The sequence below is a fragment of the Hyla sarda genome (genome assembly GCF_029499605.1).
Source record: "Hyla sarda isolate aHylSar1 chromosome 2 unlocalized genomic scaffold, aHylSar1.hap1 SUPER_2_unloc_1, whole genome shotgun sequence".
NCBI lineage: Eukaryota > Metazoa > Chordata > Amphibia > Anura > Hylidae > Hyla > Hyla sarda.
In genome coordinates, this window is record NW_026607596.1 from 250,477 (window position 1) to 273,499 (window position 23,023).

The 23,023-nt window shown below is 45.2% G+C and overlaps 1 protein-coding gene across 2 annotated transcripts in view; it reads left to right on the plus strand.

Moving 5' to 3' along the window:
• The window catches only part of LOC130298320 (uncharacterized), a 57,641-nt gene extending 39,809 nt beyond the window's left edge, over positions 1-17,832 (plus strand). Inside the window, exons 1-2 of one of the 2 annotated variants that reach the window (XM_056551250.1) lie at positions 16,862-17,033; positions 17,120-17,832. In XM_056551250.1, the coding sequence (XP_056407225.1) occupies positions 16,909-17,033; positions 17,120-17,720 (726 nt within the window). In that variant the 5' untranslated portion in view covers positions 16,862-16,908 and the 3' untranslated portion in view covers positions 17,721-17,832. Of the gene's footprint in view, positions 1-16,861; positions 17,034-17,119 lie in introns of those variants that run through there. The other variant, XM_056551251.1, reaches the window with a different exon arrangement.
• The last annotated feature ends 5,191 nt before the right edge of the window (positions 17,833-23,023 follow it).

The window sequence follows — 23,023 nt, forward strand, 5'->3', positions numbered from 1 at the left end:
CGCCACCCGCATCGCGAATCGCATCCCGGCTGGAGGCGGTATCGCAGCGCCCCGGGTCAGTGGATCTGACCGGAGCGCTGCAGTGACGAGAGTGTAGCGAGCGCTCCGGGGAGGAGCGGGGACCCGGAGCGCTCGGCGTAACACACGCATCTTTACCCCTCCAAATCAGACGGGCCACATTCCTACGGTTACTATCCTGCCCGGGAGTCGGGAGGGACCACATCACCTCCCCATTCTGTTCTTGGAAGGCACCCAGACCATGCCTCTCTATCCAAAAAGACAGGTCAACCGAACCCCTCCCTTCTACCTCAATTGACCTATCACCCTTACGCAGAGCCTCCAGGAGGCGCCGCTGCAAGTGACCCCCAGAACCAGATGGAGACGGAGACCCTCTTGATTCCCCGGCAGCGACGCTGGCATAGCTTCTAGCAGTCGCCACCAGGGGGGCAGCCGAACCAGCCCCTACTTCCTCAGTACTCTTTACTGATCCAGTGACATCCCTTTGCCTGCCTCCAGCACTCTTCTCTTGCACACCGATAGCATCCCTCTCTTGTACACCTCTAGCACCCCTCTCTCGCACACCGCTAGCATCCCTTTCTTGCACACCGCTAGCACCCCTCTCTCGCACACCGCTAGCACCCCTCTCTTGCACACCGCTAGCACCCCTCTCTTGCACACCGCTAGCACCCCTCTCTTGCACACCGCTAGCACCCCTCTCTTGCACACCGCTAGCACCCCTCTCTAGTACACCTCTAATGCCCCACTCTTGCACACTGCTAACATTTTCATGCAACATACCATCACCAAAATTTTCACTCTCTTTTGCACTCTTCCCTTTCACACTATTATCCTGGCTAAACTTTCCTGAGCTGGCCGGGTTATTTGCGTATGCCACGGGGGTTTGTGCTGCTGGTCCCGCCCCCGATGACCGCTTTTTCGGTTCTGGCGATGTTACTTCCAGTTCCAGTGATGACACTTCCTTCAACGCCGATGATGTTCCCAGTGAGAACTGCTTCACACTGGGTGGGATCTGTCCCTCCGGACGCACCCCCACCCCTCCTACAGCAGCCGACGTGGAGGGATTCCCCACAGCGTCAGTGCAACCTTCAGGAGCCACCTTACCCGACCGCCCGGGCTTTTCTACCAATCCAGACGCATGGACACTCCCCCCCCTCACAGAGGAGTGCCCTGCTACGCCCAGATCGCTCGGGGGACCGCCCCCCGAGCAGACAGCAACATCACCAAGCTCCGGCACTAGGACACGCCCCCTGCCCACCTGGGGTGGTCCTGCAGCATCGGAGTCGCCCACCTTAAGCCTGTCCTGCCCTTCCCTACCGACTGGACAGGCGGCTCCTTGGCGTCTGCAGCCATCTTAGAAACCTTATCCACCATGTACCCCCCATTCTGGCCCCGCTTTACAGCAAAAGCGGGGTCGGGCAGACTGGGGGGCCCACCAGCCTGAACCACCTTTTCAGATGGCCCAGACTGCTGGAGAGAAGAATAAACAAGTCTGGTGACCTCTCCTTTTTTCCTTTTATTTCTCCTCTTCCTCTTGCCCTTCACCTCAGTATCTGGGCCCAAGTCATTTCCAAATGAGAAGTTCTCAAAATGGGTAGGTGACTCTTGGAGCACAATCGCCTTCAGCAATCCACCACCAATTAACCCATTGCTGCTGCCGCTGTCGTCACTGCTGTCATCTGACGTTACAGGCAGGGCTACCTGAGCAGGATTTATGTATGAACTCTGGGTTGTGTCCTCCTCCATTTCACTCTCCTCTGCACCACCATCTTGCTTCTCTTTAGCACCTTCCTCAGCACTGTCCTCTCTTTCTCCACCACCATCTTCCTCCACACTGTCCTCCTCAGCACTGTTCTCTCTTTCTCCTCCACCATCCACCTCCACACCATCCTCCTCTGCACTGCTTTCGCTGTGACTGACCTCCTCCTCTCTTTCTGGGTTCTGCTGGCCTCTGAACCGACTTTCATTGCAGAGTTTTTCTCTGAAGATACCAGCCCCTTCCATGATCTCCATCCTCACCCTTTCTACCTCCTCAACCTCTTTTTTCAGGGTGCGCACTTTAGCCGAATACACTGGCCTTCGATTTTTTGAGGTGTAATCAGCCTGGTAACGGGCAAATTTTAAGTCCTCTCTTAGCCCACGAAGCATTTTGCCAAGACACTCATACTCCGCCATTTTTGCTTGGATTCGGGACCCAAAAGTGGCCAAAGACTCCCTGGGACCCAATGCCCCCCATTGCTGGGGTTCAGAGGTACCTTGCCTCCCCATGTTTCTCCTCAACTCCTCACCTTCATGCAGGTCTTTACCTGCAGCCTTGCTTGTAGCCTTCCTTGCAGCCTTGCGGCTTCCAGATATGGACGGTGGAGTTGGTTCTGCATTTCTGCGGATCCTGGAGGATCTCCGTACCCCATCCTGGGAGTTGGCCGTTGCAATGTCACCTCCACCTCCCGCCGGCCTGGTAAGGGAGATGGGGACGTTGGGGTTCATGCAGGGAAACCCTTCCCCGAAGGCTGCCACAAACCTGGGGGGGGGGGGGGGGGGAGGGCTGGTGAAAATCCTGCTGCTCTCTGGTTCTCTGGTTCTCCTGGAGCTGACGATCACACAACCACACCCTGAACAGGAAGTAGTGCAACAGCTGGAGACACCCTATTTGGAAAGCACTGCTGTAGGGTAATTTGGTGGTGGATGCAAATCCCTAATTTAGGCCTCAAATGCACATGGTGCTCTTTCACTTTGGAGCCCTCTCATATTTCAAGGCAACAGTTTTTGGTTACAAATTTTTTTTCTCTTCTTTTACCCCTTAAGAAAAGGTAAATTTTGGGTCTACACCAGCATGTTAGTGTAAACAGAGTGTACCATATACATTTGAGGCCTAAATTGGTGATTTGCACAGGGGTGGCTGGTAGTTACAGCAGTTCTGACATAAACATAAAAAACACCCATATGTGACCCCCATTTAGAAAACTACACCCCTCACGTAAAGTAACAAGGGGTATAGTGCGCCTTAACATCCCACAGGTGTTTGACACATTTTTGTTAAAGTTGGAGGTGAAAATAAAAAAATGTATATTTTTTTCCCTAAAATGCTATTGTTACCCCAATTTTATCATTTTCACAAGGGGTAATAGGAAAAAAAGCCCAGCAAAATTTGTAACCCCATCTCTTCTGAGTCAGAAAATACCCCACATGTGGATGTAAAGTGCTCTGCGGGTGAACTACAGGGCTCAGAAGAGAAGGAGCACCATTGGGCTTTTGGAGAGAGAATCTGGCTGAAATTGAAGGCCATGTGCGTTTAGGCCTCCATGGTGCCAGAACAGTGAACCCCCCCCCCCCCCCACACACACACACACACACACACATGTGACCCCATTTTGGAAACTACACCCCTAATAAGAAGTGCAGTGAGCATTTACATCTCACAGGTGTCTGATAGATTTTTTTGAGCAGTGGTCTGCCAAAAGAAAAATGAAAATTTTTCATTTGCACAGCCCACTGTTCCAAAGATCTGTCAAATGCCAGTCGGGTTTAACCCCTTAAGGAACCAGCCCATTTTCACCTTAAGGACCCAGCCATTTTTGCACATCTGACCATTGTCATTTTAAGCATTAATAACTCTGGGATACTTTTACTTTTCATTCTGATTCTGACATTGTTTTTTCGTGACATATTCTACTTCATGTTAGTGGTAAATTTTTGTCGAGGCTTGCATCATTTCTTGGTGAAAAATTCCCAAATTTGATGAAAAAATTGAAAATTTAGCATTTTTCTAACTTTGAAGCTCTCTGCTTGTAACAAAAACAGACATTCCAAATAAATAATATATTGATTCACAGATACAATATGTCTACTTTATATTTTCATCATAAAGTTGACAGGTTTTAAGTTTTAGAAGATATCAGAGGGCTTCAAAGTTCAGCAGCACTTTTCCAATTTTTCACAACATTTTCTAAATTGGAATTTTTCAGGGACCAGTTCAGTTTTGAAGTGGATTTGAAGGGCCTTCATATTAGAAATACCCCACAAATGACCACATTATAAAAACTGCACCCCTCAAAGTATCCAAAATGACATTTGGGTAAGTGTGTTAACCCTTTAGGTGTTTCACAGGAATAGCAGCAAAGTGAAGGAGGAAATTCAAAATCTCCATTTTTTACACTCGCATGTTCTTGTAGACCCAGTTTTTGAATTTTTACAAGGGGTAATAGGAGAAAAAGCCCCCCAAAATTTGTAACCCAATTTCTCTAGAGTAAGGAAATACCTCATATGTGTATGTAAAGTGTTCAGCTGGTGCAGTAGAGGGCTCAGAAGGGAAGGAGCAACAATGGGATTTTGGAGAGTGAATTTTTGCTGAAATGGTTTTTGGGGGGCATGTCACATTTTGGAAGCCCCTATGGTGCCAGAAGAGCAGAAAACCCCCACATGGCATACCATTTTGGAAACTACACCCCTCAAGCCACGTACCAAGGGGTCCAGTGAGCCTTAACACCCCACAGGTCTTTTACGACTTTTCGTTAAATTTGGATGTGTAAATGAAAAAAAAAAAAAAAAAGTTTCACTTCCAGGCAGTGGAAGAGAGGTGGTTGTGGTTGTGATAAATATAAAGCAAATACACTATGTTGAGCTAGCGACTGTTTTTCTGTATACAAGAGTGTGAAGCATACAAGTGAGTGAGTATAAAAGTGAGGGGACTTAAAATTAAGGGACTTTAAATTCAGGAAGTTTAAATTGAAATATTTGATTTTTTTTTCTTTTCTGTTAATTTTTGCAATCCCCAAATCTAGTATGACCTCCATGTTGGAAAAGGCAGTCCAGTGTGCATCTTGCGCAATCTATGCAATCCTTGAACAACAGTTTGAGGGTGCATATTGTTGTGCGAGATGTGTGCGAGTTGCTCATTTAGAAGCCCAGATCCTGGATCTAGAGGAGCAACTGGCAACACTGAGATGCATTGACAACCCGCAGAGTAGTCTCCTGCTCACTGAGCAGGTACTCTCTGGGGTCGAGGTGGGGATGGATAGTGGGACGGAGGGGCAGGACAGTCAGGCAGTTAGCTGGGTTACAGTTAGAAAACGGGGTAGAGGGAAAAGTGTCAGGGAGGCTAGTCCTGAACTGGCACACCCCAACAAGTTTGCCCAGTTGGCAGATGAGGGGGATGTCATTTCAGAGCTAGCGGTACTGCAGCAGGACTCTGCCTCTGACCGCCAGGGGGGTGTCTGCTCCAGTAAGGAGGGAGGGAGGAGATCAGGGCAGGCCAGACAGGTACTGGTAGTGGGGGACTCAATTATTAGGGGGACAGACAGGGTGATCTGTCACAAAGACCGGGATAGCCGAACAGTGTGTTGTCTTCCTGGCGCTCGAGTTCGGCACTTTCGCGGATCGGGTTGACAGGTTGCTGGGTGGGGCTGGAGAAGACCCAGCAGTCATGGTACATATTGGCACCAATGACAAAGTAAGAGGTAGATGGAGTGTCCTTAAAAATGATTTCAGGGACTTAGGCTGCAAGCTTAAGGCAAGGACCTCCAAGGTAGTATTTTCTGAAATATTACCTGTACCACGAGCCGTACCAGAGAGGCTGCGGGAGATAAGGGAGGTAAACAAGTGGCTCAGAAGCTGGTGTAGGAAGGAGGGGTTTGGGTTCATGGAGAACTGGGCAGACTTCGACTTTAAAGGAAACAGATTTCTGACTATAGCTAAAGACCATTATCTGTCCCAAATGGTGCAGGGCCTGACCAGAGGGGGCGCCCTACTAGACTTAATATTTTCTAACGTACTGAAACTGGCAGAGTAATTAATGTGCAAGTAGATGGACACCGAGGAAATAGTGATCATAATGTAATACATTATAACTTGTTCTTCAATAAGGGAATCTCTCGAGGGGCCACAAAAACAATGAACTTTCGAAAAGCAAAGTTCGATCAACTCAGAGAAGCCCATAACAATATAAAATGGGATATTGTCCTCAAAAAGAACAATACTGACACTAAATGGGAGACTTTAAAAAATATCTTAAATTTTCACTGTAAAATGTATATACTTTATAGGAATAAAAGGGTCAGAAATAAAAGAAAACCAATATGGATGAATAAAAATGTTAAGGGGGCAATAAATGACTAAAATAAAGCATTTCAGTTACTAAAACAGGACAGCAGTGAAGAAGCATTAAAAAGCTATAGAGAAAAATGTGAAATATGTAAAAAACAGATAAAAGCCGCAAAAATAGAGACAGAAAGACTCATTGCCAAAGAGAGTATAACTAACCCCAAAATGTTCTTTAATTATATAAATAGCAATAGGGTCAAAAATGAAAGTGTTGGCCCTTTAAAAAATGATGAGGAAGAAATTATAAACGGGGATCAGGAAAAAGCAAATATACTAAAATTCTTCTCCACTGTATTCACTGAGGAAAATGAAATGCCAGGTGAAATACAGTGTGATAAGGTAAACTCCCCAGTACAGGTCACCTGTCTAACCCAGGAAGAAGTACAGTGCCACCTACAAAAAATCTAAATAGACAAATCACCAGGTCCAGATGGCATTCACCCCCATGTTCTAAAGGAATTAAGTAATGTAATAGACAGACGCGGAGGTGTTGAGGGGCATGTGTGGAACTCCGCTACTCCTTGCTGGGATTTGAATAGACTGGCCCAGACCCTTTCTTGTGGATGGAGAGTGGAGCTGAGTAAAACGATCAGACTTTACATGTGATGAATATCTAACAGTGCAGAAGCCGGTGAAACCATTGATTAATACCCCGGCAATATTCTGAACAGCAGCAGCCTCTTGCACTGGCCCCATGTGGAATGGACAATATTGGATGCCTGACTCTCTGCCTGGTCACTCCTCCTAGCGATTTGGAGAAACCGGGACTCATGGACTAAATTGAACAACTTGGTCTTAGCAGAATTCCTCTCTCATGAATTTGGACCCCTCCTTGGACCCAATAAGATCAGTGACTCTGGGGGGTGATTGCACTGTCTACCAGGGGGAGCGTGAATACGCTAATGATTCCGTAGTTGCATATTAGTATGCTATATTTGGTGGTGGATATTTCTGGATCAGGGTGTGATACCCTAGGTTTTAAGCGCTCCCCAGAGCCATATGGGACTGTGAATTCTTACTTTTGTATGCTGTAAATAACGGGATTTAAATTCTCGAGTGGGAGGGGCCTATGGTGTATAAAGTTGCTAAGTTGGTCCGTGATATCCCCGTAGTGATACATACAACCCACAAATATAAAGTGAAGAGAAATAGTGGGTGAAATGGCCCCTAAGGTGAACCCCAGAAGATCAGGGGGTAGCTCGCCACAAAAAGATAAGGGGGCTATGGGTAAATTGGATAAAATATGGAAGTCTCCAGCTGTGGGTATAAAAACTAGAACCCAGAAGGATCTCTCCCCTAGTAAAACAGGCTCTAGGTACTCGGTCTTGGAGGTGGAAGAAACTGAGGAAGGGCAGTCTGTGCCCCCTATGGGAACACAGATGTTGGAGGAGATCTTGGGAGGGGTGAAAAAACTAATTGTGCAATTGAGGAGATAAATAAACAATTAGGTGTGGTATCTACCGAGGTATCTCTGATAAGACACGATATGACTAAAATGAGAGATAGGATTTCCAGACTAGAGGAAGAAGCCCCTAAAACAGAAAATAGGATTAAGGTTTTGGAGGAGGAGGTTAATGACTTGAAAAAGGAGAGGACATCTGTTAAAGATAAGCTCACTGACCTTGAGGATAGATCCAGACGTTGCAATATAAGGATGGTGGGGTTTCCTGAGGGGATGGTGGGGTTTCCTGAGGGGGTGGAGGGGGGGGGGGGAACTCTGCCATACAGTTTCTTAGTAGGTGGTTGAAGGAGGGGATAGGGGAAGGGCATCTTACCCCAATGTTTGGGATTGAACGAGCTCATCGGTGCCAAGGCGTATTCCCCCTCCGGGGGGTCCCTCTAGGACAATCCTAATTAAGTTATATACCTCCCAGGACAGGGATACTATCCTTAGGAAGGCAAGAGAGATGAGGGACCTACAGTATAATGGACAGAATATTTTTCTATATCCGGATTTCTCTTGGGAGACCCAGAGGAAAAGGGCATCCTTTCGGGAGATAAAAAGGCGGCTAAAGAACGCAGGGGTGCCCTTCTCTCTGCTGTTTCCAACGAGACTCCGGGTTGAGCATAAGGGAAAGGTAACAATATTTGGAACCCCACAAGAAGTCTCAGATTGGATGGATAAATAAGGCATCTAATATAAGGCACTACTGTGGCATTAGGGGTTGGAAGTATTAGTTGAGTAATAATGTTACGTCTCGGGGGGAGGGGTTGGGGGGTTCTCTGGGGTGTCACTAGGATAGGAGTGCATAGTAGAAGTACGGTGCATTACGGGGAGAGGGGGGGCTGCGGGTGGGGAAGGATAAGGGAAAGGAGGGAGGGATGGCACGGGATGATCAAAAGAGGGTTTTTTTTTTTTTCTCTCTCTTCTTCTTCTCTCTTTTCTTTTTTCTCTTAGGCAAATATATCTATGCTTAAATTATTAGCCTGGAACATACGAGGTATGTCGGATAGAATTAAAAAGTGTGCAGTCTTCGATTATATTCGGAGGTGCCTTCCTGCGATCATATGTTTAGTTGAGACCCATAGGTCAAGAGATGAGCAGATACTTCCAAGGAAGTGGGCCAAAGAAGAATACCACTCCAGACTCTCTTCCTACTCCATGGGAGTATCAGTATATGTTCACAGGAGGGTACCATTCGAGACTAAGAATGCAAAGGTAGATAAGTATGGTCCATATGTATTTCTTTATGGAATATGGGAAGATAGGGCAGTCATCTTGGCTTTTGTTTATATTCCTCCATCTTTTAGAGTGGATGTTCTGAGGGACCTCGTGAGCTATAGCGTAAGTAAGACACATTCGGCATTATGGATAGTTGGAGATTTGAACAATGTAATAGACCCTAGTATGGACAGATACAAATTAGGTAGGAATGTAGGGGGGAACGAAACAGCATTGGCGAGATACTGTGGAGAGATGAATTGGGTTGATGGGTGGCGGTAACTAAACCCAGGAGTAAGACAGTACTCATGTTTTAGTACCTCATATAACACCGCTTCCCGAATTGACTTATGCCTGTGTGATAAGAATGCAATGACCTGGACCAGCAGGGTGCAGTATAAAGCTAAAACCCTATCGGACCATTGCCCAGTGGTGGTGGAAATTGGAGGTAAGGTAATGGGTGGGAAAAGGTTGGGCTTTCGGCTCAACCCCCACTGGATTGAATTAGTGGGCGACCAGGACTGGTTTAGACAGGAAATAGAGGCATTCTGGGAGATTAATCATAAGTCCGCAAACCCTCAGGTGGTATGGGATACTATGAAGGCATACTTGAGGGGCCTATATATAGGGCGAATCAATAAAAAAAAAAAAGGAATTCTCACAGGAAGAATCAGTACTGAATAGTAAAGTGGCAACATTAGAAGCAGGGATAGAAGAGGATAGTGGGGGGAACAGCTGTTAGAACTGAAGGCAGCTCAAGAGGAATATAAAGAATATCTACTTAAAAAGGCACAAAATAAACTATTCTTCAGTGGGCAATTTAATTTCTTTGAGAAAGGGAAACCAAATAAGACACTGTCAAGATTATTTAAAAATCAAGGCGACGAATGTGGTATTATGGCTCTGAGGAGGGAGGATGGCAGCATAACCACAGATAGAGAAGAAATAGCCCAAATGGATGGCTCTTTTTTCTCCAATCTCTATATGGGCAGCGATATTAATAGGGCGGAGGTAGCGGAATTCTTGAGGGGAATTAATATTCCGAGTTTGACAGAGGATGTCAGGGACTCCCTGGATGACCCAATCTCCCTCCAGGAATTGGAGGAGGCATTGGCATCAATCCAAGGGAATACATCCCCTGGGTCTGACGGCATTCCTTTCCAGATATATAGAATATACTCAACCCTGCTGCTTCCAAAACTGCTGGGTATCATTAATGAATCCTGGAGGGGGGGGGTTCTCCCTAAATCTATGTGTGAGGCTAATATTAGACTCATTAGGAAAAAAGATAAGGATCCCTTGGATTTGGGCTCATATCTCCTTGCTTAATACAGATATAAAGATAATAGCGAAAGCACTGGCAAGGAGATTGGATAAAGTAGTGGAGGTAGTGGTGGGCGGTGACCAGGGAGGGTTTAGGTCAGGAAGAAAGGTTCATGACAATATCCACCAGGTGTATGAAGCAATCCAGAGTGGATCCCGTGGCCCCCGCTCCATTCTGTCATTGGATGCTACTAAAGCTTTTGACAGGGTGGAGTGGAGATACCTCTGGGAAGTTTTGAAGAGGGTTAGGGTGGGCCCGAGGTTTTTGAGTTATATTCAGCTACTATACACTAACCCCGAGGCGAGTGTGGTGGTAGATGGAACCCCCTCCTACCCATTCAAACTAAGTAGAGGAACAAGGCAGGGCTGCCCCCTCTCACCCTTTTTATTTTTAATTTATATTGAACCCTTAGCGGCTTGGATAAGAGATAATGATGTTTATGAGGGATTTGGAGTAAATGGAGAGAAGAGTAAGATCTTGTTATTTGCAGATGATATCCTCCTTTTTGTAACTAACCCACAAGAAAAAATACATCGTATCATTAAGATGTTCGAGGCATTTGCCCCTCTATCTGGGTTGGACATAAATTGGAGTAAATCTACTATGCTCCCCCTGGATGAAGATATGGGGGAGACGGTGGGAAGACTATCCGTGTTCAAAAAAAATGAATGTTTCCATTATCTGGGAGTAAAAATAGCAGCCACGAATGATAGGTTTGTGATTAACAATATACTGCCCCTTTTGAATAGTTTAGCGAAGAGAGTAGAAGTATGGATTAAAATGCCCTTCTCTATGTCAGAAAGGATGGCGATAATAAAAATGGTGGTCCTCCCACAGATCCTTTTTTTTCTTGCTGCCTCGCCAGTGTGGATCGGCAAATGCTGGTTCCGGAAGATAGAAGTGATACTGGGTAGATTGTTATGGGGAAGAAAAAGGGTTCGTCTGAAGTACAGATATTTTATGGCCCCTGGAGATAGGGGGGGATTGGATATGCCCAATTTCTTTGTTTATTACATGGCCGCGCAGTTGGTACGAATCGTGAATTGGAGAAATTTTAGATATCTGGAGAAGATTGTAGTAGATAAGGAGAAAGTGAACATATATGAGGTGTTGGAATTAGATGATTATGAGGAGAGTGGGTCAAATAACACGATGTTATTGTATAAATATAGGAAAGTATGGGAAAGATTAAAGGGAGAATTACATGTAGGAAATAGTTTTGGGTTCACACCCCTATGGGGTAACAATACATTTAAAGAATTGGTGAAGTGTGAGTCAACTTTTTGGGATAGTAAGGGTATAAAACGACTGGAACAATTATTTGATAAAGGACAACTCTTTTCATTTGAGCACATAAAAAGGGGGTATGATATTAGTGATAACGATTGGCTGTACTATTGGCAAGTTAGTCATGCAGTCCATAACACGATAGATAAGGAGATATATGTAGCACAGAAACACAATTTCATAGAAGCACTAACTCAAATAGAGCACTTTAAAAAAAAAAAGGAATATCAATTTTGTATAAGAAATTAAATAAGATTATTGGAGTAAGGGGGATCAACAGAATTAAAGACAAATGGTCCGGAATAGTGGGTACTGTGTCTGAGGAAGATTGGGACATTATGGCCCAAAATATAAGCAAGGTTTCTCGTAATATGGAACATAAAATTACACAATTTAAGATATTACACAAGACCCACTATTCCGCGCTTCATTTACATAGGATAGGGGTGAGAATCACTTCACAGTGTGTTAAATGTGGTTTGGAAGAGGCGGACTATTTACATAGTTTTTGGTCGTGTGAGAAGATATCTGTTTTCTGGGAATCTGTAATAAAAGAGGTAGAAAGTAAAATCCCTGTGAAGGTACCTCGTACGATAGAGTTTATACTGCTGGGAGCTATTGGTAAGATGGGCAAATTTGATTAGACATACTCTTGGATGTAAACAAGTATGGATTTGGCTTCTATGGCTTTTGCTTTTCTTCCGATTGGTGATGTTGTTTTATCGGATTTGTACAATGTATTTTTGTAATTGTTTAATATTAAAATAAAAAAAATATAAAAAAAAAGTAATGTAATAGACAGACCCCAATTTTTAATATTCAGGGACTCTATAGTGACAGGGACTGTTCCCCAGGACTGGCGCATGGCAAATGTGGTGCCAATATTTAAGAAGGGGTCAAAAGGTGACCCCGGGAATTATAGACCTGTTAGTTTAACCTCGGTAAATTGTTTGAGGGTTTCCTAAGAGATGCTATTTTGGAATATCTTGATAAAAATAAATGTATGACCCTGTATCAGCATGGATTTATGAGGGATTGATCCTGTCAAACTAACCTGATCAGCTTTTATGAGGAGGTGAGCACAAGACTGGACCAGGGGCAATCGCTGGATGTCGTATATCTGGATTTTTCCAAAGCATTTGATACGGTTCCACATAAAAGGTTGGTGCATAAAATGAGAAGGTTTGGACTGGGGGAGAATGTGCGCAAGTGGGTAAGTAACTGGCTCAATGATAGGAAACAGAGGGTGTTTATTAATGGTACTTATTCTGATTGGGTGACTGTTACTAGTGGGGTACCACAGGGGTCCGTCTTGGGTCCTGTCCTATTTAATATATTCATGAATGACCTTGCAGAGGGGTTGAATAGTAAAGTAGCAATCTTTGCAGATGACACCAAACTCTGTAAAGTGGTAAACACTATAGAGGACAGTGCACTGTTACAAATGGATCTGGATAGGTTGGAGGTTTGGGCTGGGAAGTGGCAGATGAGGTTCAACACTGATAAATGTAAGGTAATGCAAAAATTCGAGCTGGGATTATGTATTAAATGGAAGAACACTTAGGACGACTGACATGGAAAAGGACTTAGGAGCCTTAGGTAACAGTAAACTTAGCTGTAGTGACCAGTGTCGGGCAGCTGCTGCCAAGGCTAATAAAATCATGGGGTACATCAATAGGGGCATAGATGCCGACGACAAGGAAATAATGCTACCGCTGTACAAATCACTAGTCAGTCCTCACATAGAGTACTGTGTACAGTACTGAGCACCAGTGTACAAGAAAGATATAGTGGAGCTGGAGAGGGTTCAAATCCCACTAAGGACAACAATAAATAAAGACTTATTATTATTATTATTATTATAATAACGTCAGCAGAGAGCACTGTGCTCGTGATGTCATCAGAGAGCATTCCAAAAAGAAAATAATTTCCTCTGTAGTATTCAGCAGCTAATAAGTACAGGAAAGATTACGATTTTTTAATAGAAGTAATTTACAAATCTGTTTAACTTTCCGGAGCCAGTTGATTTAAAAGAAAAAAAAGGTTTTCACCGGAGTACCCCTTTAACCCCTTCATGACCCAGCCCATTTTCACCTTCAGGTCCTGGGCATTTTTTGAAAATCTGACCACTGTCACTTTAAACATTAATAACTCTGGAATGCTTTTACTTATCATTCTGATTCCGAGAACTGCTGTAACAATCAGCCACCCCTGTGCAAATCGCCTCAAATGTACATGGTGCACTCTCCCTTCTGAGCCTTGTTGTGCGCCCCCAGAGCACTTTGCGCCCACATATGGGGTATCTCCATACTCGGGAGAAATTGCATTACAAATTTAGAGGATCTTTTTTCCCCTTTTACCTCTTGTGAAAATGAAAAGTATAGGGCAACACCAGCATGTCAGAGTAAAAAAATTATTTTTTTACACTAACATGCTGGTGTAGACCCCAACTTCACCTTTTCATAAGGGGTTAAAGAAGAAAAAGCCCCCCAAAATTTGTAAGGCAATTTCTCCCGAGTACGGCAATACCCCATATGTGTCCCAAAACTGTTGCCCTGAAATACAACAGGGCTCCAAAGTGAGAGAGCGCCATGCGCATTTGAGGCCTGAATTAGGGATTTGCATAGGGGTGGACATAGGGGTATTCTATGCCAATGATTCCCAAACAGGGTGCCTCCAGCTGTTGCAAAACTCCCAGCATGCCTGGACAGTCAATGGCTGTCCGGCAATACTGGGAGTTATTATTTTGCAACAGCTGGAGGCTCCGTTTTGGAAACAGTAGCGTACCAGACGTTTTTCATTTTTTTGGGGGAGGGGGGCTGTGTAGGGATAATGTGTATATGTAGTGTTTTTTACTTTTTATTTTAGGTTAGTGTTAGTGTAGTGTAGTGTTTTTAGGGTACAGTCACATGGGCAGAGGTTCACAGCAAGTTTGCCGCTGGGAGTTTGAGCTGCAGCGCAAATTTTGCGCCATCTCAAACTTGCAGCACTCACTGTAAACCTCCGCCCATGTGAGTGTACCCTGTACATTCACATTGGGGGGAGGGGGCAAACATCCAGCTGTTGCAAACTCCGAGCATGCCCTTTGGCTGTCCGTGCATGCTGGGAGTTGTAGTTTTGCAACAGCTGGAGGCACACTGGTTTGGAAACACTAAGTTAAGTAATAAACTTTCAAGTGTTTTGCAACCAAACTTAGCGTTTCCAAACCAGTGTGCCTCCAGCTGTTGCAAAACTACAACTCCCAGCATGCATGGTCTGTCAGTGCATGCTGGGAGTTATAGTTTTGCAACAATTGAAACAGCTGGAGGCACTGAGGTAGCAAACGGACAATGTTTCCCAACTAGTGTGCCTCCAGTTGTTGCAAAACTACAACTCCCAGCATGCCCAGACTGCCCAAGCATGCTGGAAGTTGTAGTTCGGCAATATCTGAAGGATCAGATGTTGCCGAACTACAACTTCCAGCATGCTTGGGCAGTCTGGGCATGCTGGGAGTTGTAGTCTTGCAATATCTGGAGGTCCACAGTTTGGAGACCACTGTATAATGGTCTCCAATCTATGCTCTTCCAGATGTTAGAGAACTACAACTCCCAGCATGCCTGAACAGACTGAGCATGCTGGGAGTTGTAGTTTTGCAACATCTGGAACAGCACAGATTGGAGACCATTATACAGTGGTCTCCAAACTGTGGACCTCCAGATGTTACAAAACTACAACTCCCAGCATGCCCAGAAAGCCAAAGGCTGTCTGGGCATGCTGGGAGTTGCCGTTTTGAAACTCCCAGAGGCAGCAGTGAGATCGCTTTACGGCGATCTCACTGCTGCCAATGAAGATGCCGCACTGCTGCCGGAAACTCACCTCCGGGACGCAGCGCCGCCGGGACCGCCTGGAGGACGTCGCTCGCAACGGGACCACTCGGGACACCGCATGGTCGGGTAAGTGATGCCGGGGGATGGGTAAGGGACACTTAGCAGAGCGGTGTGTGTCCCGATCCCCGTGATCGGGACTTACACACCGCGCTGCTAAATATTCTGATAGCGAAACGCTGCTATTAGCTAGTCAGAGTTGACCAGCTGATAGCAGCGATCGCTGGGGGGGGGGGGGTGGGGGATGAAACCCCCCGTGGTCGCATGGTAAGATGGCTGGCTATCAGTGATAGCCACCATCTTACCGGGCGCTGCGGGATGCCGCGAGTAGCGGCAAAAATGTTCATGACGTACCTGTATGTCATGGGTCGGGAACACCTTGCCACCCATGACGTACAGGTATGTCATAGGTCGGGAAGGGGTTAATGGTATAGAGAACTGTGTCTAGTGCATTAACTCTGATTTTTTGCCCATTGAAACCAGTAGGCCCATTGTGGTCTATGGGGAAAGCTGCTGAGTTGCCCATAGCAACCAATCAGATCGCTTCTTTCATTTTTGAAAAAGTCTCTGAAAAATGAAGGAAGTAATCTGATTGGTTGCTATGGGCAACTCAGAAACTTTTCCAGGAAAATATGCTGAGTTGCCCATAGCAACCAATCAGATCGCTTCTTTCATTTTGCAAAGGCATTGTGAAAAATGAAAGAAGCAATCTGGTTGCTATGGGCAACTGCACAACTCTTCCTCTACACTGGTCTTAATGAATCTCCCCCATAGAGGGAGATTTATCAAAACCTGCCCAGAGGAAAAGTTTCTGAGTTGCCCATAGCAACCAATCAGATCGCTTCTTTCATTTTTGAAAAAGCCTCTGAAAAATGAAGGATATTTTTGAGATTTTGGAAGCTGGGATACTCACTACACCCATGCATATCTAGATAATTAAGTATGGGGGGAACTTAAATTTATTTTTTAAATCACATGGAGTTTTGACTTTACTTCATTATGGTCGAATAAAGCACTTAAAGAGTTCCTTAAAATTAAAGATTCACTCTTTTGGATGAAAAGGGGCTTATTTATGTAAATCAATTATACGCTTTAGGTCAAATAAAGTCGTTTGAAGAGATAGCCCATAAGTGTGTGGGGGGAAGACAATCACAAACATTGTTTTTTACAAATAAGTAACACAGATCATAAAGCAATAAAAGGAGAGATTGGAGATTTCAGGGATTCTATATATAAGAAAAGTTTAATTAGACTATTTCCTTATGCAAAGTTGCTGTCTGGGCATGCTGGGAGTTGTGGTTCTGCAGCGGTTGGGGGTTCACAGCTTGAAGACCACTGCTATAGAGGGTGCAAATGTATCTGAGCCCTGGAACTCAAATAATGTGAAATATGAGATGATCAAAATGGAGCCCCTGCACTAATTACTTGGGTTCTGAGGTCTGTAAGGTCCATAGTAAAAACATCAGGTTCTGTCTATAGCAGATACTAAATCATGGCAGCTCAAAGAAACAAGCAGTCATTCTGACATGTCACATGTGATGTCATAGACAGCTGGAGGCCTGACATCCCACTGACAGCCGCCCGAGCCTTCAGTCTGTTCCAGTGCGATTAGTGAGAATAGTGAGATTAGCGTCTTCTTTTTCTACTTGTCTGAAATGGAGCTAAAAGGACTGGGGTTCGTCCCCCTCCTGTTGGCGTTTTGGTGTGCGGCCTGGCTTGCCACCAGCTACATCATGACGGTCGTCCTCGGCCATGCAGCCTCGCCACTGATGAGCATCAGGTAAGATAAACAAGCAAATGATTCTTATTTCATGGGTTGGGAGTGAGGAAATATCCATAATAACATTGGTTTCTTTTCCTTCACAGTGACGTGGGAAATGTCTTTCCCGAAAGCATATTATTCAGAATTGGATTTATAGGGACGTCCATTGGCACTTTGGTACTAACCTTTCTTATTTATAAGTATATGGTTATGCATACTGAAGAGTTCAGGGGTCATCAGGTCCTGATCCAGAGGATCCTGCTGGCCATTGTGTGGGCCTCCTGTTTTTCCACAGCTGTTATGCATGTATTGTCCCCCGAAGAATATCCCAGGATACACTTTGTCAGCACGATAATTTCCATTACATGTGAAGCCTTATACTACCTTGGGCAGTCCATCCAGATGTATAAATTACCAGGAGCAAAAAAAGTCATCCACCATAGTAGATGCACCTGCTGTGGCCTGACTTTTGTCTGTGTAGTTTTCTATTTTGGATATGAAACATTAAAGGAATTATTCCATAATGATGAAGACTGGGACGAGATCCGTGAAATCCCCATCATAATCATCGAGTGGGTGATGCTTCTACTGATCCTGATAAACATCGTGACCTATTATTCCACCATGCAGAGGTTATTGTTGACCGTCTCCAGAAACAGCTGCACACTCTCTCTTAGAGTAAAAATTGATGACTTCGGGGTGTAGACCACCACGGGGGCCATCAAGTGGACTTCTGGGAGAGATACTGCAGAGGACACGGAAAACATCTAAAGAAGAATAACTGGGGGACTACATATGGTGCCAGTAATCATGACACAATAATATGAGCTGGTGATATTACCTATACAAAAAAAAAATAAAAAAAAATTATAAAAAAATATTGGTGTGTGAAGTGTAATACCTAGTTAGAAAAACAGAATCAAATTCATCATTATAACCCCCCTCTGCATTACCCTGTTTATTATTTTTCAAGCAAGCACTTTGTTCTAATTCGTCCACTCTCTGGCGTGCTCCTTGTATAAGGGGTTTGGGATACCCTTTTTGTTTAAAACGATCCTCCAGGTTCTCTAGTTGTTGTAGGTATTTTTGTGTGGAAGAACAATTCCTTCGGATTCTTTTCATTTGACCTAATGGAATGTTCTTCTTCCATTATTTAAGATGGCAACTGTTAAAGTCGAGGTATCTGTTTGCATTCACCTCCTTAAAATAGTTGGCAGTATGCGAACAGCCATCCTGAATATAGATATTTAAATCCAGGAACTCACATTTTTTGGGGGACTGATGCAGCGCTGCCTTTGGCAATTTCTGGCTCTGCTATAGCGCTTTTTTTGAGGGGGCGTGTCGGCTGCCCCTTCATCTGGCGGTCAACCTGCGCTATCTGGCCAGCGAGCCAGGGCCCCGTACAGGAGATCACGGGGCCCCCCAGCGGTCGGACCCCCGCAATCTGAAACTTATCCCCTATCCTTGGGACAGGGCCGGACTGGGGATGAAATCCAGCCCTGGAAATTACTGTATACAAGCCCCACAGCATTGTGTCATTGTGCCGGCAAACAGCCACCGAGCACAGGCGTATCACTTTGCGTGGCTATACATATATATATATATCACAGAAGGAATACACCAGTACTTTGCCAAATTTTTCAATAAAGTGGTGTCAGCGACCAAGACCTGATCATAGTCCACCACAAATTCAAAAAGTAAAATGGCACAACACTCCCTTATAATCAGGGCCGGTTTTAGGCTTAGCATGGCCTTAGGCAAAATCAAAAGTGGGGCCCCAAAAGTCATAGTAGTGCACTAACTAGATTTGAACAATTTTGGTCACTTCAAATACTATAAAAAAAATATCTAAAAAGCTATTGAAAAGTCCCATCAAAACAAAAATGGTACCGATAAAAACTACAAATCACAGCGCAAAAAATTACCCTCACATCCCCATATACAGAAAAATAAGAGTTATAGGGATCAAAATAGTACAATTTTATATTTTTGTATAGTTCCCCCCACATTAGGTAAAGAGTATAGCTCCCCCACATTAGGTGTGCAGTATAGTTCCCCCACATTAGGTGCAGTATAGTTCCCCCACATTAGGTGCAGTATAGTCCCCCTCATTAGGTGCAGTATAGTTCTCCCCACATTAGGTGCAGTATAGTTCCCCCACTTCAGGTGCAGTATAGTTCTCCCCACATTAGGTGCAGTATAGTTCCCCCACATTAGGTGCAGTATAGTCCCCCACATTAGGTGCAGTATAGTCCCCCACATTAGGTGCAGTATAGTCCCCCACATTAGGTGCAGTATAGTCCCCCACATAAGGTGCAGTATAGTTCCCCCACTTCAGGTGCTGTATAGTTCCCCCACTTTAGGTGCAGTATAGTTCTAACCACATTAGGTACAGTATAGTTCCCCCACATTAGGTGCAGTATAGTCCGCCACATTAGGTGCAGTATAGTTCTCCCCACATTAGGTGCAGTATAGTTCTCCCCACATTAGGTGCAGTATAGTTCTCCCCACATTAGGTGCAGTATAGTTCCCCCACATTAGGTGCAGTATAGTTCTCCCCACATTAGGTGCAGTATAGCTCTCCACATTAGGTGCAGTATAGTTCCCCACATTAAGTGCAGTATAGTTCCCCACATTAGGTGCAGTATAGTTCTCCCCACATTAGGTGCAGTATAGTTCCCCCACTTCACGTGCAGTATAGTTCTCCCCACATTAGATACAGTATAGTTCCCCCACATTAGGTGCAGTATAGTTCTCCCCACATTAGGTGCAGTATAGTTCTCCCCACATTAGGTGCAGTATAGTTCTCCCCACATTAGGTGCAGTATAGTTCTCCCCACATTAGGTGCAGTATAGTTCTCCCCACATTAGGTGCAGTATAGTTCTCCCCACATTAGGTGCAGTATAGTTCTCCCCACACTAGGTGCAGTATAGCTCTCCACATTAGGTGCAGTATAGCTCTCCACATTAGGTGCAGTACAGTTCCCTGCACATTAGGTGCAGTATAGCTCTCCACATTAGGCTGGCATTATAGTTCCCCCACATTAGGTGCAGTATATAATCCCCCCCCCCCTCATTAGGTGCAGTATAGTTCCCGCACATTAGATGCAGTATAGTTCACCACATTAGGTACAGTATAGCTCTCCACATTAGGTGCAGTACAGTTCCCTCCACATTAGGTGCAGTATAGCTCCCCACATTAGGTTGGCAGTATAGTTCCCCCACATTAGGTGCAGTATATAGTCCCCCCTCATTAGGTGCAGTATAGTTCCCCCACATTAGGTGCAGTGTAGTTCCCCACATTAGGTGCAGTATAGTTCCCCACATTAGGTGCAGTATAGTTCCCCCACATTAGGTGCAGTATAGCTCTTCACATTAGTTGCAGTATAGTTCTCCCCACATTAGGTGCAGTATAGTCCCCCACATTGGGTGCAGTACAGTCCCCCACATTAGGTGCAGTATAGTTCCCCCACATTAGGTTGGCTGTATAGTTCCCCCACTTCAGGTGCAGTATAGTTCTCCCCATATTAGGTACAGTATAGTTCCCCCACATTAGGTGCAGTATAGTTCTCCCCACATTAGGTGCAGTATAGTCCCCCACATTAGGTGCAGTATAGTTCTCCCCACATTAGGTGCAGTATAGTTCTCCCCACATTAGGTGCAGTATAGTTCTCCCCACATTAGGTGCAGTATAGTTCTCCACATTAGGTGCAGTATAGTTCTCCACATTAGTTGCAGTATAGCTCTCCACATTAGGTGCAGTACAGTTCCCTCCACATTAGGTGCAGTATAGATCCCCACATTAGGTTGGCAGTATAGTTCCCCCACATTAGGTGCAATATATAGTCCTCCCCCCCCCCTCATTAGGTACAGTATAGCTCCCCACATTAGGTTGACAGTATAGTTCCCCCACATTAGGTGCAGTATATAGTCCCCCCCCCCTCATTAGGTGCAGTATAGTGCCCCCACATTAGGTGCAGTATAGTTCCCCACATTAGGTACAGTATAGCTCTCCACATTAGGTGCAGTACAGTTCCCTGCACATTAGGTGCAGTATAGCTCTCCACATTAGGCTGGCATTATAGTTCCCCCACATTAGGTGCAGTATATAATCCCCACCCCCCCCTCATTAGGTGCAGTATAGTTCCCGCACATTAGATGCAGTATAGTTCACCACATTAGGTACAGTATAGCTCTCCACATTAGGTGCAGTACAGTTCCCTCCACATTAGGTGCAGTATAGCTCCCCACATTAGGTTGGCAGTATAGTTCCCCCACATTAGGTGCAGTATATAGTCCCCCCTCATTAGGTGCAGTATAGTTCCCCCACATTAGGTGCAGTGTAGTTCCCCACATTAGGTGCAGTATAGTTCCCCCACATTAGGTGCAGTATAGCTCTTCACATTAGGTGCAGTATAGTTCTCCCCACATTAGGTGCAGTATAGTCCCCCACATTGGGTGCAGTACAGTCCCCCACATTAGGTGCAGTATAGTTCCCCCACATTAGGTTGGCTGTATAGTTCCCCCACTTCAGGTGCAGTATAGTTCTCCCCATATTAGGTACAGTATAGTTCCCCCACATTAGGTGCAGTATAGTTCTCCCCACATTAGGTGCAGTATAGTCCCCCACATTAGGTGCAGTATAGTTCTCCCCACATTAGGTGCAGTATAGTTCTCCCCACATTAGGTGCAGTATAGTTCTCTCCACATTAGGTGCAGTATAGTTCTCCCCACATTAGGTGCAGTATAGTTCTCCACATTAGGTGCAGTATAGTTCTCCACATTAGTTGCAGTATAGCTCTCCACATTAGGTGCAGTACAGTTCCCTCCACATTAGGTGCAGTATAGATCCCCACATTAGGTTGGCAGTATAGTTCCCCCACATTAGGTGCAATATATAGTCCTCCCCCCCCCCTCATTAGGTACAGTATAGCTCCCCACATTAGGTTGACAGTATAGTTCCCCCACATTAGGTGAGGTATATAGTCCCCCCCCCCCCCTCATTAGGTGCAGTATAGTGCCCCCACATTAGGTGCAGTATAGTTCCCCACATTAGGTACAGTATAGCTCTCCACATTAGGTGCAGTACAGTTCCCTCCACATTAGGTGCAGTATAGCTCCCCACATTAGGTTGGCAGTATAGTTCCCCCACATTAGGTGCAGTATATAATCCCCCCCTCATTAGGTGCAGTATAGTTCCCCCACATTAGGTGCAGTATAGTTCCTCACATTAGGTGCAGTATAGTTCCCCCACATTAGGTGCAGTATAGTTCTCCCCATATTAGGTGCAGTATAGTTCCCTCCACATTAGGTGCAGTATAGTTCTCCCCACATTAGGTGCAGTATAGTTCTCCCCACATTAGGTGCAGTATAGTTCCCCCACATTAGGTGCAGTGTAGTCCCACACATTGGTGCAGTATAGTTCTCCCCACATTAGGTGCAGTATAGTTCTCCCCACATTAGGTGCAGTATAGTTCCCCCACATTAGGTGCAGTATAGTTCCCCACATTAGGTGCAGTATAGTTCCCCACATTAGGTGCAGTATAGTTCTCCCCACATTAGGTGCAGTATAGTTCCCTCCACATTAGGTGCAGTATAGTTCTCCCCACATTAGGTGCAGTATAGTTCCCCCACATTAGGTGCAGTATAGATCCCCCACATTAGGTGCAGTATAGTTCTCCCCACATTGGTGCAGTATAGTTCCCCACATTAGGTGCAGTATAGTCCCACACATTGGTGCAGTATAGTTCCCCACATTAGGTGCAGTATAGTTCCCTCCACATTAGGTGCAGTATAGTTCTCCCCACATTAGGTGCAGTATAGTCCCCCACATTAGGTGCAGTATAGTTCCCCACATTAGGTGCAGTATAGATCCCCCACATTAGGTGCAGTATAGTTCTCCCCACATTGGTGCAGTATAGTTCCCCACATTAGGTGCAGTATAGTTCCCTCCACATTAGGTGCAGTATAGTTCCCCCACATTAGGTGCAGTATAGTTCCCTCCACAT